This window comes from Brassica napus, chromosome C9 (genome assembly GCF_020379485.1).
Source record: "Brassica napus cultivar Da-Ae chromosome C9, Da-Ae, whole genome shotgun sequence".
Lineage (NCBI taxonomy): Eukaryota > Viridiplantae > Streptophyta > Magnoliopsida > Brassicales > Brassicaceae > Brassica > Brassica napus.
This window is the reverse complement of record NC_063452.1, coordinates 70439-83118: the sequence shown is the minus strand read 5'-3', so window position 1 is coordinate 83118 and position 12680 is coordinate 70439. Positions and strand designations below refer to the sequence as shown.

General features: G+C 33.9%; 3 protein-coding genes across 3 annotated transcripts; 1 reads left to right on the top strand and 2 right to left on the bottom strand.

The window, feature by feature from the left end:
• Nucleotides 1–2110: 2110 nt before the first annotated feature.
• Nucleotides 2111–5452, bottom strand: LOC106363882 (putative pectinesterase/pectinesterase inhibitor 26). The gene has a single exon (XM_048769486.1). It carries the CDS (start codon nt 5399–5401, stop codon nt 4847–4849), a length of 555 nt encoding a protein of 184 aa, XP_048625443.1. The 5' UTR covers nt 5402–5452; the 3' UTR covers nt 2111–4846.
• Nucleotides 5453–6659: 1207 nt separating this feature from the next.
• On the top strand, nt 6660–8345 carry LOC106345279 (60S ribosomal protein L19-1). Its single transcript, XM_048769485.1, has 4 exons — nt 6660–6891; nt 7508–7630; nt 7715–8078; nt 8165–8345. Coding segments are annotated over exons 1-4 (600 nt in total). The 5' UTR covers nt 6660–6779; the 3' UTR covers nt 8166–8345.
• An 841-nt stretch (nt 8346–9186) lies between these two features.
• LOC106365505 (programmed cell death protein 2-like) lies at nt 9187–11697 on the bottom strand. Its single transcript, XM_013804922.3, has 10 exons — nt 11358–11697; nt 11191–11274; nt 10749–10882; nt 10569–10666; nt 10415–10503; nt 10156–10264; nt 9913–10070; nt 9767–9837; nt 9565–9679; nt 9187–9479 (listed from the first exon to the last, which is right to left on the bottom strand). Exons 1-10 carry the CDS (start codon nt 11586–11588, stop codon nt 9321–9323), a joined length of 1248 nt encoding a protein of 415 aa, XP_013660376.2. The 5' UTR covers nt 11589–11697; the 3' UTR covers nt 9187–9320.
• Between the last annotated feature and the right edge of the window lie 983 nt (nt 11698–12680).

Genomic DNA, 12680 nt, shown 5'->3' with positions numbered 1-12680 from the left:
TATTAAAACCGGAGTGAATTTTATTTAACATACAATATTTTATTTTACGTAAAATATTTTTATTTAAAAAGATAGATTTGTTAATATGAACACTACAAGAAAACACAGGCTTAACGAGGAAGTTTAACGAGGAAAAACAATCCTCGTAAAAATACGTTGATTTTGCGAGGAAAGTACGTGGAAAAAGAAAAGCATCGTTATTTCGTCGTAAGGTCACGACAAAACATATTCGTCGTAAAGACAATGTAAATTGACGTGGCTTTTACAAGGAAAAACTATTTCCTCGTAAAGACGACGTAAATTTCGCGAGTTCTTTACGACGAAATATTTTACGTGTATTTAACGAGGAAATTTTGAATCCACCAACTTGGTAGGTGGCTCACGTTTTTTTTTTTTGGCCATCCAATTAATTTTCGTCGTAATTTCATAGTAAAATTACAACTACCAGATTCGAAATTTCCTATAAATATGGATGTTTGAACATCATTTTAAACACACCAACAACAAAAAACGTGAAAGAAAAAAAAATGGCTGGTTCTGGGACTATTTACGAGTTGCGGAATTGGATGTATATGCATAGAGATGCTAACGGGAGAGTGACGAAAGAATACCTTGCGGGGCTGGAGACATTTATGCACCAAGCAGATTCAACACCGCTCGCCCAAGAAAGTGGTAAGATGTTCTGTCCTTGTCGGAAATGCAACAATTCGAAATTGGCAAACCGTGAAAATGTTTGGAAGCATTTAATAAATAGAGGTTTCACGCCAAATTACTATATCTGGTTTCAACATGGGAAAGGTTTTAATTATGATCAGAATGAAGCTAGTAGTAGTAATAGCAATTTTCAGGAAGAACCGGTTAATCATCATTTGCATAATGAACATAGTTACCATCAGGAGGATATGGTATATTATGATAGGGTTCATGATATGGTAGCTGATGCATTCGTAGCTCATGATGAAGATGAAGAACCTAATATAGATGCAAAAAAGTTTTACGGAATGTTAAACGCGGCGAATCAACCACTTTACAGTGGTTGTAGAGAAGGTCTCTCTAAATTGTCGTTGGCTGCTAGAATGATGAATATTAAAACTGATCACAATCTACCTGAAAGTTGCATGAACGAATGGGCGGACTTGTTTAAAGAGTATTTGCCGGAAGACAATGTGTCTGCTGATTCTTATTATGAGATTCAGAAATTGGTTTATAGTCTTGGGTTGCCTTCGGAGATGATAGATGTCTGCATCGACAACTGCATGATCTATTGGAGAGATGATGAGAAGCTAGAAGAATGTCGATTCTGCAAGAAGCCACGATTCAAGCCGCAAGGACGGGGACGTAATAGGGTACCGTACCAAAGGATGTGGTACCTACCAATTACAGACAGATTGAAAAGATTGTATAAATCAGAGCAGACTGCTGCAAAGATGAGATGGCATGCCGAGCATACTCAGACGGATGGTGAGATGACTCATCCATCAGATGCAAGAGCCTGGAAACATTTCAACAAAGTACATCCGGATTTTGCTAGCAATAGCCGGAATGTGTATCTCGGATTATGCACAGATGGATTTAGTCCGTTCGGAATGTCAGGGAGACAATATTCATTGTGGCCAGTCTTTCTTACGCCATACAACCTGCCACCGGAGATGTGCATGCAACGGGAGTTGCTATTCTTGACGATATTGATACCTGGTCCGAACCATCCAAAAAGGTCCCTGGATGTTTTCCTACAACCACTGATAAAAGAGTTGAACGATTTGTGGTCAACAGGGGTGAGGACGTACGACTGTTCAACGAAGACGAATTTTACGATGCGACATACTAATTATTTTTAGCTTATAAATAAACACATTAAAATACAATATGAACAACCAACAAATTATAAACAATTAAAAACATCGATCTATCAGAAATGTTGTATACTATAAATCGAAAACAAACACTCATATAGATGTATGTGATATATCGTGTTTTTAATGACTTTTAACATCTAGTTTTAACTCATTATAATCATTTAGATTGTATATTAGGTGTATATATTGTATTTGCATGAATAATTGCTATAAAACGATTAAAATGCACACTTGAGAAGTTTGAGACAAAATTGTGAGGTTATTCCTATGAATTTAGAAGTATTGGGGAAAATGTGAAAACAATAGAAAATTCAGGTACCAAGGTTACAAAAATGGAATATTCGCTGGGTCTAGATAATATAATTGAAAGGTTCTGGGTTGATTTGGAAGGATGTTTTTGCAATTTACAAAGCCTTTGGCCGATTTGAAAATAATCAAACATATTAGGGACCTAAAGTGCAAATATAGAGAAGTCAGCCATGGATATGGATCGAGCTTTTATCTTCGCCGGATCTGGAGCTTGACGATGCCGGTGGCCATGACGACGAAGCTCACGATGCAGCAGAGACACGGAATGGAGACGCCACTCTTTATGCAGCAAGGCGGCAGAGCAAGTGAGCCGACGACGGCGAGATCAGGAGCCACCTCGGAAAGCTTTCATGGACCACTGTGCGATTTGGGAAAGACAATTGAAGATTTCTGGTATGTAAAAAATAATATTCTGATTTAGAATCAGATAAAACGACAATGTTTTGGCAGTGGCAGAAGATCGTAATTATTTAAGAAAAGTCTGGAAGTAATACTAAATATACTCCTGTTTTAATAGTTTAGATGGCCTCGTCAATAACATGTTTCATTTATTAAATGCTTATAATAATAACATATAAGAATGCGACTATTTTAAAGTAGATATTAAAAATTATTATCTTTTTTTTTGTGTGTGAAAACTATATTTAGATGTAAGCATAGCAATTTAAACTTCATAAACCTTTATAATATTGTTACTTTTAGTCTTTATTTAAATAACTAAAGTCTTGATTCTCAGATTAATTAGTTACTGACTCCATCCAAAATTTTGGAAATTATTAGTTAACATAAATATTAACAAATTATGAAATTTTGGATATGACTATGTAATAAAACATATGATATAACTTTTGGAATCTTTTTCGTGTTTGCAAAAGTATAAAGGGAATGAAATATGTGTTTGTTAAATTTTGTTAGATGTGTGGAAATGTAGATAAAAACATAGTAGAATTATAATTTTCTCTGTTTTTATTATTTTTTGGATAAATATATTATTTTAATATTTTATAAAGCTATTAAACCAATAGTAGTTTGATAAACCTAACCTGGTTTTAAGTTTAAAATTTATTGTTATAACCCACTAATGAAAAAATAATAAAAACATAACTATAAACAACTTTTTCCAAAAAAATTATCTTAGAAAACGGATGGGGTAGAATAATGAATTTTTGAAATTAGGTTTTAGGTTCCTTTTCAAAAAAAAAAATCATATGTACATATAAATTTGTGGAAAGCAGTCTGAATATTTTGTTTATGTTTCATTTATGTTGTGATTTTGTTTGTATACAATGATATATACCTGTTTGGTAAAATGTGTCAAACAACTATGGCCCCTTTGTATTAATAATATACTCTCTGAAATCAATATTTTAGGATTTGGGAATTTATATAAAATTTGCCCAGTCCAATAACATGTTTCGTTTATTAAATGCTTATAACATATTCACAAAGATAAATGTCTTAGAAAAAAAAATTGTTTCACAAACATATATATTTTATATTTTCTATGAAAAAATTATAAACTTCAAAAAAAAATTGATTTTATTAAATAAATATTGATTAAAAATTATTAAAAATTGAGAATTGCAGAAAACAATTTTCTTAACATGTGTGAAAACGCTAAAAAATCTATCTCTGTGAAAGAGAAGAAATATAAGAATGCGACTATTTTAAAGTAGATATTAAGAATCGTATCCTCTCTTTTTTTGCGAGAACTCTTTTTAGCTGTAAGCATAGCAATGTAAACTTCATAAACTTTGATATATTGTTACTTGTTTTAGTCTTTATTTAAATAACCAAAAGTCTTGATTTCCAGACTAAATAGTTACTGACTCCATCCAAAATTTTGAAAATTATTAGTCAACATAAATCTTAATAAACTATGAAATTTTGGATATGACTATGTAATAAAACATATGATATAACTTTTGGAATTTTTTTGTGGTTGCAAAAGTATTAAAGGGAATGAAATATATGTTTGTTAGATGTGTGGAAATGTAGATACAAACACATTAGAATCATAATTTTCTCCGTTCTTATTAATTTTTAGATAATATATTATTTTAATATTTTCTATAGCTATCAAGTTTTAATAACGTTAAACCAATAGTAGTTTAATAAATCTAACCTTCTTTTAATTTTTTAGATAATTTATTGTTATAATCCACTAATGAAAAATAATAAAACATAACTAACTATAAACAATTTTTTCCAAAAAAAATTATCTAGAAAACGGATGGGGTAGAATAATAAATTTTTGAAATTAGGTTTTAGGTTCCTTACAAAAAAATTCATATGTACATATAAATTTGTGAAAAGCAGTCTGAATATTTTGTTTATGTTTCATTTATATTGTGATTTTATTTGTATACAATGATATATCTAGTCTATTAATTTGGAGAGAAATAAATTTACAACTTATAATTTAGAAAGAATAAACTTTAAATTCATTGAAAATTAACGCGAAATTATAGTTCAATAGATATCTGATGTTATATAATAGTTTTTATGAGAAAATATATCGTTAACCCATATAATTATATATACTCCAATATGCTCATTCAAAATTTTCCCAAAACAAGTATATCACATATCATTTCATTTACACCCATAAATCAACCAAACCATTTTTTAGATATTATAAAAAATACATACATATAAATCAAGTAACCACAATAGTAAGCTTATGGAGTTAAGATAGTGTTGATGAGAAGAGCGTCCTTGCAAAGCTTCAAGAAGTTAGTGTTCCTACGAGCAAGCTCAGCATCATTACCAGCACGTTCGCTCAAAGCATCTTCACAAGCCTCTCCGTCGCTAATAGCCGTGTTAAGCCAAATATCAACATCAATGAACGCATTCGCGAGCAAAGCGGCGAGAGAATCGTCGAGCTGCGCGACTGCGTCTAAGTAGTTCTTGGAGCAGTCATCGAGCGTGTCCTCCAAAGCCGGCTCGAGGTTCCTCTGCTTCAGTTTGGACTTGATGTAGAAAGACGTGTCTGAAGCGTTTGTGGATGCGACGCTTAACGCTATCACTCCGAGTTTAGGCGCAGTTGCGGTTTCTGACTCGTGACGTGAGGTTAGACTCGCAACGCAAAACGCTTTGTCTTCGGATTTCTCGCAGAGTTTCTCGGCTAAAGCTTTGCCCGTCTCGGTAAATGTTGGCGGTGGAGCTTTTCCGGCGATGACCACCGTGACGACGATGGAGAGGAAAAGGAGAAAGATCCTTCCGACCATTTTCATCTTTTTTTTGTTAGGTTATGTTTCTTCTTTTGCTCTCTTCGCGTAATTATTACAAAGATCAAACTGAAAGTTGGTTATATAAGGAGTTTATCAAATAGGTATTTTTGGGTTATTCTATTTGAAGATTTTGTTTGTTGGCTACCTCTAGTCTATCTTTAGGTGATTCTCGTGGTTTAGGCTCGAAGGGCATGCCATGTTTCTTATTGTGGGTTCATGAGACATTTTTGTAACGAGAAACAAGGCCAACGCACGTTTGTAAATTTGTAATGATTTTTAAAATGCACAAATTAGGTTTTTGTTATTCTTATCAATTCTTACTTGGGTTTGTAGGATTTGGTTCCTTAATTTCAAATATACATCCAAACTAAAAATTTATATGAAGGTACGAAAAATGTTCCAACGGTTAAAAATTTTAAGTTATCTAATAAAAATATTTAGATGTCAAATGTTCAACTTCTATTGGAGAAAATGTATTTAAATAATTATGGATATCCTGCCCTTTATACGAGTATATGGTTCTACGTACCTAAAACATTTTAATCATTAAAGATGTTACAGAAATTAATGAAATAACTATTTATCTATTAGTTTGTTTAATGATTTATTAGTGATGTATAAGTTCTGATTTGTAAAATTTGATTTTTTTTCGTCTAAATTTATTTTATTTAATATTACATAAAATTTCATATGATACATCACATAAAAAAAGTCACAAACAACTTCTGAAAAATAATCTAATCCGTTAAAATAATATGATAAATATGAATACAAGAGATATCAATGACGAAATCCAAATCGAAATGTTGCCAATACATTGACATAAGATGATTTTGTTCCATGTTTTAACGATCGAAATGCTTTTTGGCATCACAACAGGCTGTAATCACCTGTACATAAAATTTGATTTATCGTTGACAATGTAAATTAATAGACGAAAACATTCAAAAAATAATAATTGAAAGTAGAACCGTCATACAAATCTTTATTAAACGGCTCGATATGTGGTGTATAACCATCAAACATAAATTTTTGTAAGAGAAGTATAATTATCAGCATAGAATAAAACTTATAATTTATAACAGGGTGGTAAATATAAAAAAAATAACTGAAATGCTTTTTTTTCTGGTAAGTCGATAAAAATATAAATGTTTGAGGATAGCGGGTCAAGCAGGCCTGCTGAAATTCATGTTATAAGACAACGGACGTGTGTAATTTCCAAGCATATAATGGGCTTTAAAAAGGCCCATGATTATTTTTTTCTTTGCGGAAGGGTAGTAAGTAACCCTAGAGAAGGTCATATATAAACACATTTCTTTAACGTTTTAGCCCTTCTCCGCACCAAAACAAGTCTCCACAAGGAAGGGAGAAAGAAGCAAAAATGGTGTCTCTGAAGATCCAGAAGCGGCTCGCTGCCTCAGTGATGAAGTGCGGAAAGGGCAAAGTATGGCTCGATCCTAACGAAAGCCATGACATCTCCATGGCCAATTCGCGTATGTGTTTCTTCTTCTTCTTCATGCCTTTTCTCCTTTTGCATTCGTATCTGCTGATTGAAGCTTGTTGATAAGTATGGTAGCTTGATTCGTTGAATAGTAATTAAATTTGAGCTCGGATTCACTATGTTCGTATCTGTGATCGAAGCTTGTTTGATGAGGATGGTAGAAGAAATGGATGCTGTGTATATTAGTAGCTTTGATTCTTTGAATGATATTGAATTCAATCTGATGAAATTTGAGCTCAGATTCACTTTATTGTTTTTTGATTTCGTGAGCTGGGGTTTGTGATTGGTTACGATGGTAGAAGAAAAGGATGTTTATGTATTTTGTAGGCTGATTCGTTGATTGGTATTAAATTCAATCTGATTAGTATGGATTTTGGATTCACTATGTTCTTCATTGACTTTCATGAGCTATTGGTTTTGTGATTGTTACTGATTCAAACTGATATGTATCACTAGGTCAATTTATTAGCCTAGGATTCACTATGTTCTTCATTGACTTCATGAGCTATAGTTTCTGACTGTTACTGATTCCAGCATGCCGTGGTTCTTGCATCTATCCTTCGTTTTGATGATTGATTGAGATTCTGTGTTGGTGTTTGTATGTATAGGTCAAAACATCAGGAAGCTTGTGAAGGATGGTTTCATCATCAGGAAGCCAACGAAGATCCACTCACGTTCCAGAGCTCGCCGCATGAAGATTGCTAAGATGAAGGGTCGTCACTCTGGTTACGGTACGCAGCAACGTTTTTTGACCCACACACTCTTTGAAAATTACCACATACCCATTTATTCAATTGTTTAATTATGGGTTTAAGGTAAGAGGAAGGGTACCAGGGAGGCAAGGCTGCCGACAAAGGTACTCTGGATGAGGAGGATGAGAGTTCTGAGGCGTCTTCTCAAGAAGTACCGTGAGTCCAAGAAGATTGACAAGCACATGTACCACGACATGTACATGAAGGTCAAGGGAAACGTATTCAAGAACAAGCGTGTTTTGATGGAGAGCATTCACAAGTCCAAGGCTGAGAAGGCTAGAGAGAAGACTTTATCTGATCAGTTCGAGGCTAAGAGGGCGAAGAACAAGGCTAGCAGAGAAAGGAAACATGCTCGCAGAGAGGAACGTCTTGCCAAGGGTCCTGGAGGAGATATACCTGCCGCTGCACCTACTGCGCGAACCGCATAGTAAGTATTGATCATAAGAGACCAAACTGTTATTGATATTGTGGTGAGATTCTAAGCTTTTGCATTGGGTTGTTTGTTTCTTGTAGGGTCCTAGCGAAAAGGTCTAGGAAGTGAGGAGAAAAAGCTTTTGGTCGATAGTGAATTTTTCTTTAGCAGTGATTTTTGCATTTTTTTTGTGACTCAGCTTTTTTGTCAAAACACTTTCTGTGCGACAAATATGAGACCTTTGCCATTAGTTTTGTCAGTAATTTGATGTGTTTCAGGATATACTTGAATCTTTTCTCTAATCCTTGTCTTTTAAGATTTTGCTTGGAAACTACTATTTCTCTCGTGTTTCAAGCGAATTTATACTTAAAATTAATCACAAGTTCAATGTATTATGTTGAAGCATTTAACACTAGACAAAACATGGATTGGTTATGGTGGTGAAATATTTTTTTTGACAATGGGCTTTGGTAAAGTGATTACTACAGACAACACAAGTGTATTTTTGGCTACATAATTTGTATTGGCAACATAATGTCAATATCAATCACACTAAAGCAATGTTCAATCGATCACTAGGTGGTCGTATGCGGTGATACAAGAGATTATTGTTTTGAAAGCCTTCAATCGCCATGTAGACCATTTTTAAAAATTGTGTGTTTAGATGTTTTGTTCATAGCAAATTGTCATCTAGTTTAAACAGATTTTTAGAATACTTAAAGACAATAGTATTACATGATAACATATATCAATCAAAACATATTTTATATAGTTAAATATTATAACCATATTTTTGTTTGTTTTGTTAGAAAACCGATCCTATCCGGTCCAGTTTAGATTATAAGTTTTAATTAGTAAAAATTAGTTACTGATTCGATGCAATTTAGTTCAGGTTCTAATCATCTAATGGGGTAAAACTAATTTTGGTTGTCAGACTGATTCCAACATCTATTGTTTCGTCAAAAGTATGGTTTGTCAGTCGTTCAGTATTGTCTAAAATCCAGATATATGATGAAAATTATGGCTAGCATTTTTTAGTTTTATAAGGTATCTTTTTGTTGGTGACTAATCACACCATAATTTGACTCTTTATATGTTGTCAAATCGCCCAACTTCTGACAAAGAGATTTTAATATCAAAATCTCTTTTATAACAAACAAAAGAAACGAACCAGTGTATATAACCCATGAGAATTTCACAAATGATCCAGTAAAGAACAAAACTTTGGCTGCAACAGAAGAGATGATGCGATGCCTCCTAAGTTGTTTGACTATAGACTTGAACCCAGACAAACTCTTCATTGTAACTTAAACTCGAGTCACACGAGTTCTCACACGTGTACACCACTATTGTTGCCCAATCCAGAGATTCCCTCTCATTGCTCCCCCCGAAGAAGAACAGTAGCTGTGGCATTGCCTGATCAACAACACAGATCAAGAAGAAATGATCAAGAACACTGGTTTATAAAGAAGAGTACTAAGACAAGACTCATACAAGTTACCTGAAACTCGAAACAACGAGGACCACCACAAGATTTGCAATTGGGAACCTCAGATTTAGAGACTCGTCCACTTGCCATCGGCCAAAGAGGTTTTGCTTCAGAGCTCCTGCAGTATCTGTATCAAAAAATGTACTTTCACGCATTGATCTTGTGAGAGAATCATAGTACAAAACATCAAAAGGTACTGTGTTTGAATCACTACCTTACAACTTGCTCAGGTGCTTTGTCTACACGTTGCTGGAAATTAACCCAACTATTCTTATCAGCATCTCCCTGTACAAAACACGCAACTGAGAATCAGTTTTTAGCAGTTTGCAAAAATAGATGCAAGCAAAGTAACTTTGTAACCTCAAAATCCTTCATCACAGATTTCATTTGGTCGTCAACTTCTCTCTTTGAGACCACCATAGGTTGAGCAACTTCATCAGTTTCTGACATCTCTGTATCGTACTCACTTTCATCCTCATTGATCAGTACAAACTCTTTCCATAGACTCTTACTCGCAGCTGCACAAAAACCGAATAAAATATTGATATCACTAGTTTACATAAAAGTTAGCTAAACAAGAAAGGTTTTGTGTGTTTAGCAAACCTTTCTGCACTTGAGTAAGAGTAACCCCATTATCGACTGAGTCAGATGTTTCGAGAACGGTACGAAGCTGTTGACATTCAATTTTGTGAGCCCTGTGCCAATGCAGGGCCTGGAGATTCGAAAACAAAAATCGTTTTAATGATAAAACCTCTCAACTATTTTTGAATCGGAAAAAAACCTTTAATTATTTTTTTAGCTTTTTAGTCTCTTTATAGCAAAACAATAATAACAAACCATGCACACACACACACACACACACCTGGTGTTTAGGTGAACAATATCGAGCTGTCTTGCAGCCTCCACACACTTTATCTCCTTTCCATGTTCCACACCAAGTGCATAGAGGAGCTAAATAGAAACAAAACATAATCAAATTGAGTCAAAACTATCATCAATCAGTTTATAAGTTTTACCTCCAGGTCCCAAGGGCTGGTCAGTTCCATCGTGTTTAGGAGCCTCACTCGAGTAAAACGGATTAACACGAGGCAATTGGCAACGAAACACCTTCACACTTCAGAAACAAACAAACAAAATATAAACAAACAAACACAAAGATGAGACTAATGTAATGAAAGAGTGTTAATTTCTTTTACCTCCGCATTGGTTTCTCAGGGGCGCGTTTCCATTGTTCATGTTGATCACGGAGGAGACAAGACATAGATGGACACATGAAGAGAAACAACGTTCGGTGAAAAGCTGATTCCTTATCCGTTAAAGGAGCATAAAGCTGCCAAATTCATCCTCAATTCAATAAATAAACCCCGACCAAACAACATTTAAACAAATACGATAGTATTTTTTTCTAGAATTTTCACACATTAAATAACTATCCTAAATGCATCATTTTCAACAATAGTAATTCAACAACCTCAATTCATTTTCTTGAAGTCTACAATTTTTTTACAGTAAACATAAAAATCTTATTTTTTCTGAAAAATCTAAAAAAAATCTTATTTTTTTGAAAAATCTTATTTTTCTGAAAAAACTATCTTAATGAAATTGGAGGAATTATAGTTTTGTAATGAAAACTCAAACCTGAAGTACAAACTGGAGAGGCTCTTCACATAAGTCACATAGAATAGACTTCCCGGATGGTAAGTTAACTGGATCCAACCACGCCTGTATTAACCCAAAGAATCAAAACCTAAGAACATAAAAAGACAAGCTTTGATTGAGATTTGAGAATATTAAAAGATTATTACCGGAACACCGCCTGCTAAGTTAGGGAAGAGTTGTCGGAGACTTGACCATGGGAACTTGGGGCTCTCGACGAAACCCAATATCACAGGCTCTTCTTCGTCATCTTCGTCGTCGTCGTCATCATCATCGAATTCGTCTACGTTTATTGGTTCCACTGGAGCTTGTTCTTCATCGTCATCGTCGAGCTGGGTTATGCGGAGGCCTTTGAAATCGTCTCCGTTGAAGCTGCTCATCGCTAAAGGTTTTGACTTTATGAGTTGGGCTGTTGAAAATGAACAAAGAGGGGGTGATTCTAGGGTTTTACTAATTGCTGCATAAACCTTGAACGAAGACGACGATGAAGTTAGAAACACTCTCTGATGCTCACTTCGGCCCAAAAAAAACCTAGACGGAAACGACGTCGTAGTGTTTAGGCCCATCATAGTATAAACCCATTAATGGTTTGCAGATAACAGAATAACCTCAGCGAGGTTAGTCCTCGACATATTATCTGAAACCCGAAAACCGAAGCAAAAGGTCCAGAACTAAACCGACAAAACTGAGACCGAAGCTGGATCAAAAATTACAAAAACCCAAACGGTTTCTATAATTCTAAATCTGAAAAACAGAAACCAAACCGGATCGAACCGAAAACCAAATATTTTAAATATATTAAAAATATTAATTATTTTAATTTTAATATCTCTAAAATATAATGGGTGAACGATCTATTTCTCGACGAGAACTATCGTATAGCGTCATATCCCCACCAAACTATGATTTCGTGCTAAAATTCCATGAATTTAAAGTTGTAAACTTATTTCTCTTCAAATTATAAGTTGTAAATTGATTTCTCCCCAAAACGATAGTTCGAACCTTAATTATCCATAGACCATGGTTTTAATCGGTTAACCGACCAATTAACCAATGAAAATCTCAAACTAATTTTTTATTTAAAGAAAAAAACTGATTCACACACAAAAAAAAGTGATTCCCAGAATTTTTTTATTAGACAAACAATTTTTTTGGCAATTTTAATTCAATTTTTTGATGAATCAGTTTAAAAAAAAAACAATAAGGTTTTCTTGGGTTTAATTAGTTTAAAATTGGTGGGTTAATAGTAAACCGATTAAAACCATAGTCTATGGACAATTAAGTTCTGAACTAGATTTGGGGAGAAATCAATTTACAACTTATAATTTGGAGAGAAATAAGTTGACAACTTTAAATTCATGGAGTTTTAACATAAAGTGATAGTTCGATGGAGATCTGATGCTATACGATACTTTTCGTAGGGAAATAGATCGTTCATCCAAATATAATTTATAAATAAAAATATCTAAAAT

Excerpts from the sequence above, each read along its gene's own strand:
- LOC106363882 (XM_048769486.1), bottom strand. The coding sequence starts at position 5,401 with ATGAAAATGGTCGGAAGGATCTTTCTCCTTTTCCTCTCCATCGTCGTC.
- LOC106345279 (XM_048769485.1), top strand. The coding sequence starts at position 6,780 with ATGGTGTCTCTGAAGATCCAGAAGCGGCTCGCTGCCTCAGTGATGAAG. Across the intron at positions 6,892-7,507 it reads CATCTCCATGGCCAATTCGC|GTCAAAACATCAGGAAGCTT; the intron begins GTATGTGTTTCT and ends TTGTATGTATAG. Across the intron at positions 7,631-7,714 it reads GGGTCGTCACTCTGGTTACG|GTAAGAGGAAGGGTACCAGG; the intron begins GTACGCAGCAAC and ends TATGGGTTTAAG.
- LOC106365505 (XM_013804922.3), bottom strand. The coding sequence starts at position 11,588 with ATGAGCAGCTTCAACGGAGACGATTTCAAAGGCCTCCGCATAACCCAG. Across the intron at positions 10,071-10,155 it reads TCTTACTCAAGTGCAGAAAG|CTGCGAGTAAGAGTCTATGG; the intron begins GTTTGCTAAACA and ends GTTTTTGTGCAG. Across the intron at positions 9,680-9,766 it reads GCACCTGAGCAAGTTGTAAG|ATACTGCAGGAGCTCTGAAG; the intron begins GTAGTGATTCAA and ends TTTTTGATACAG.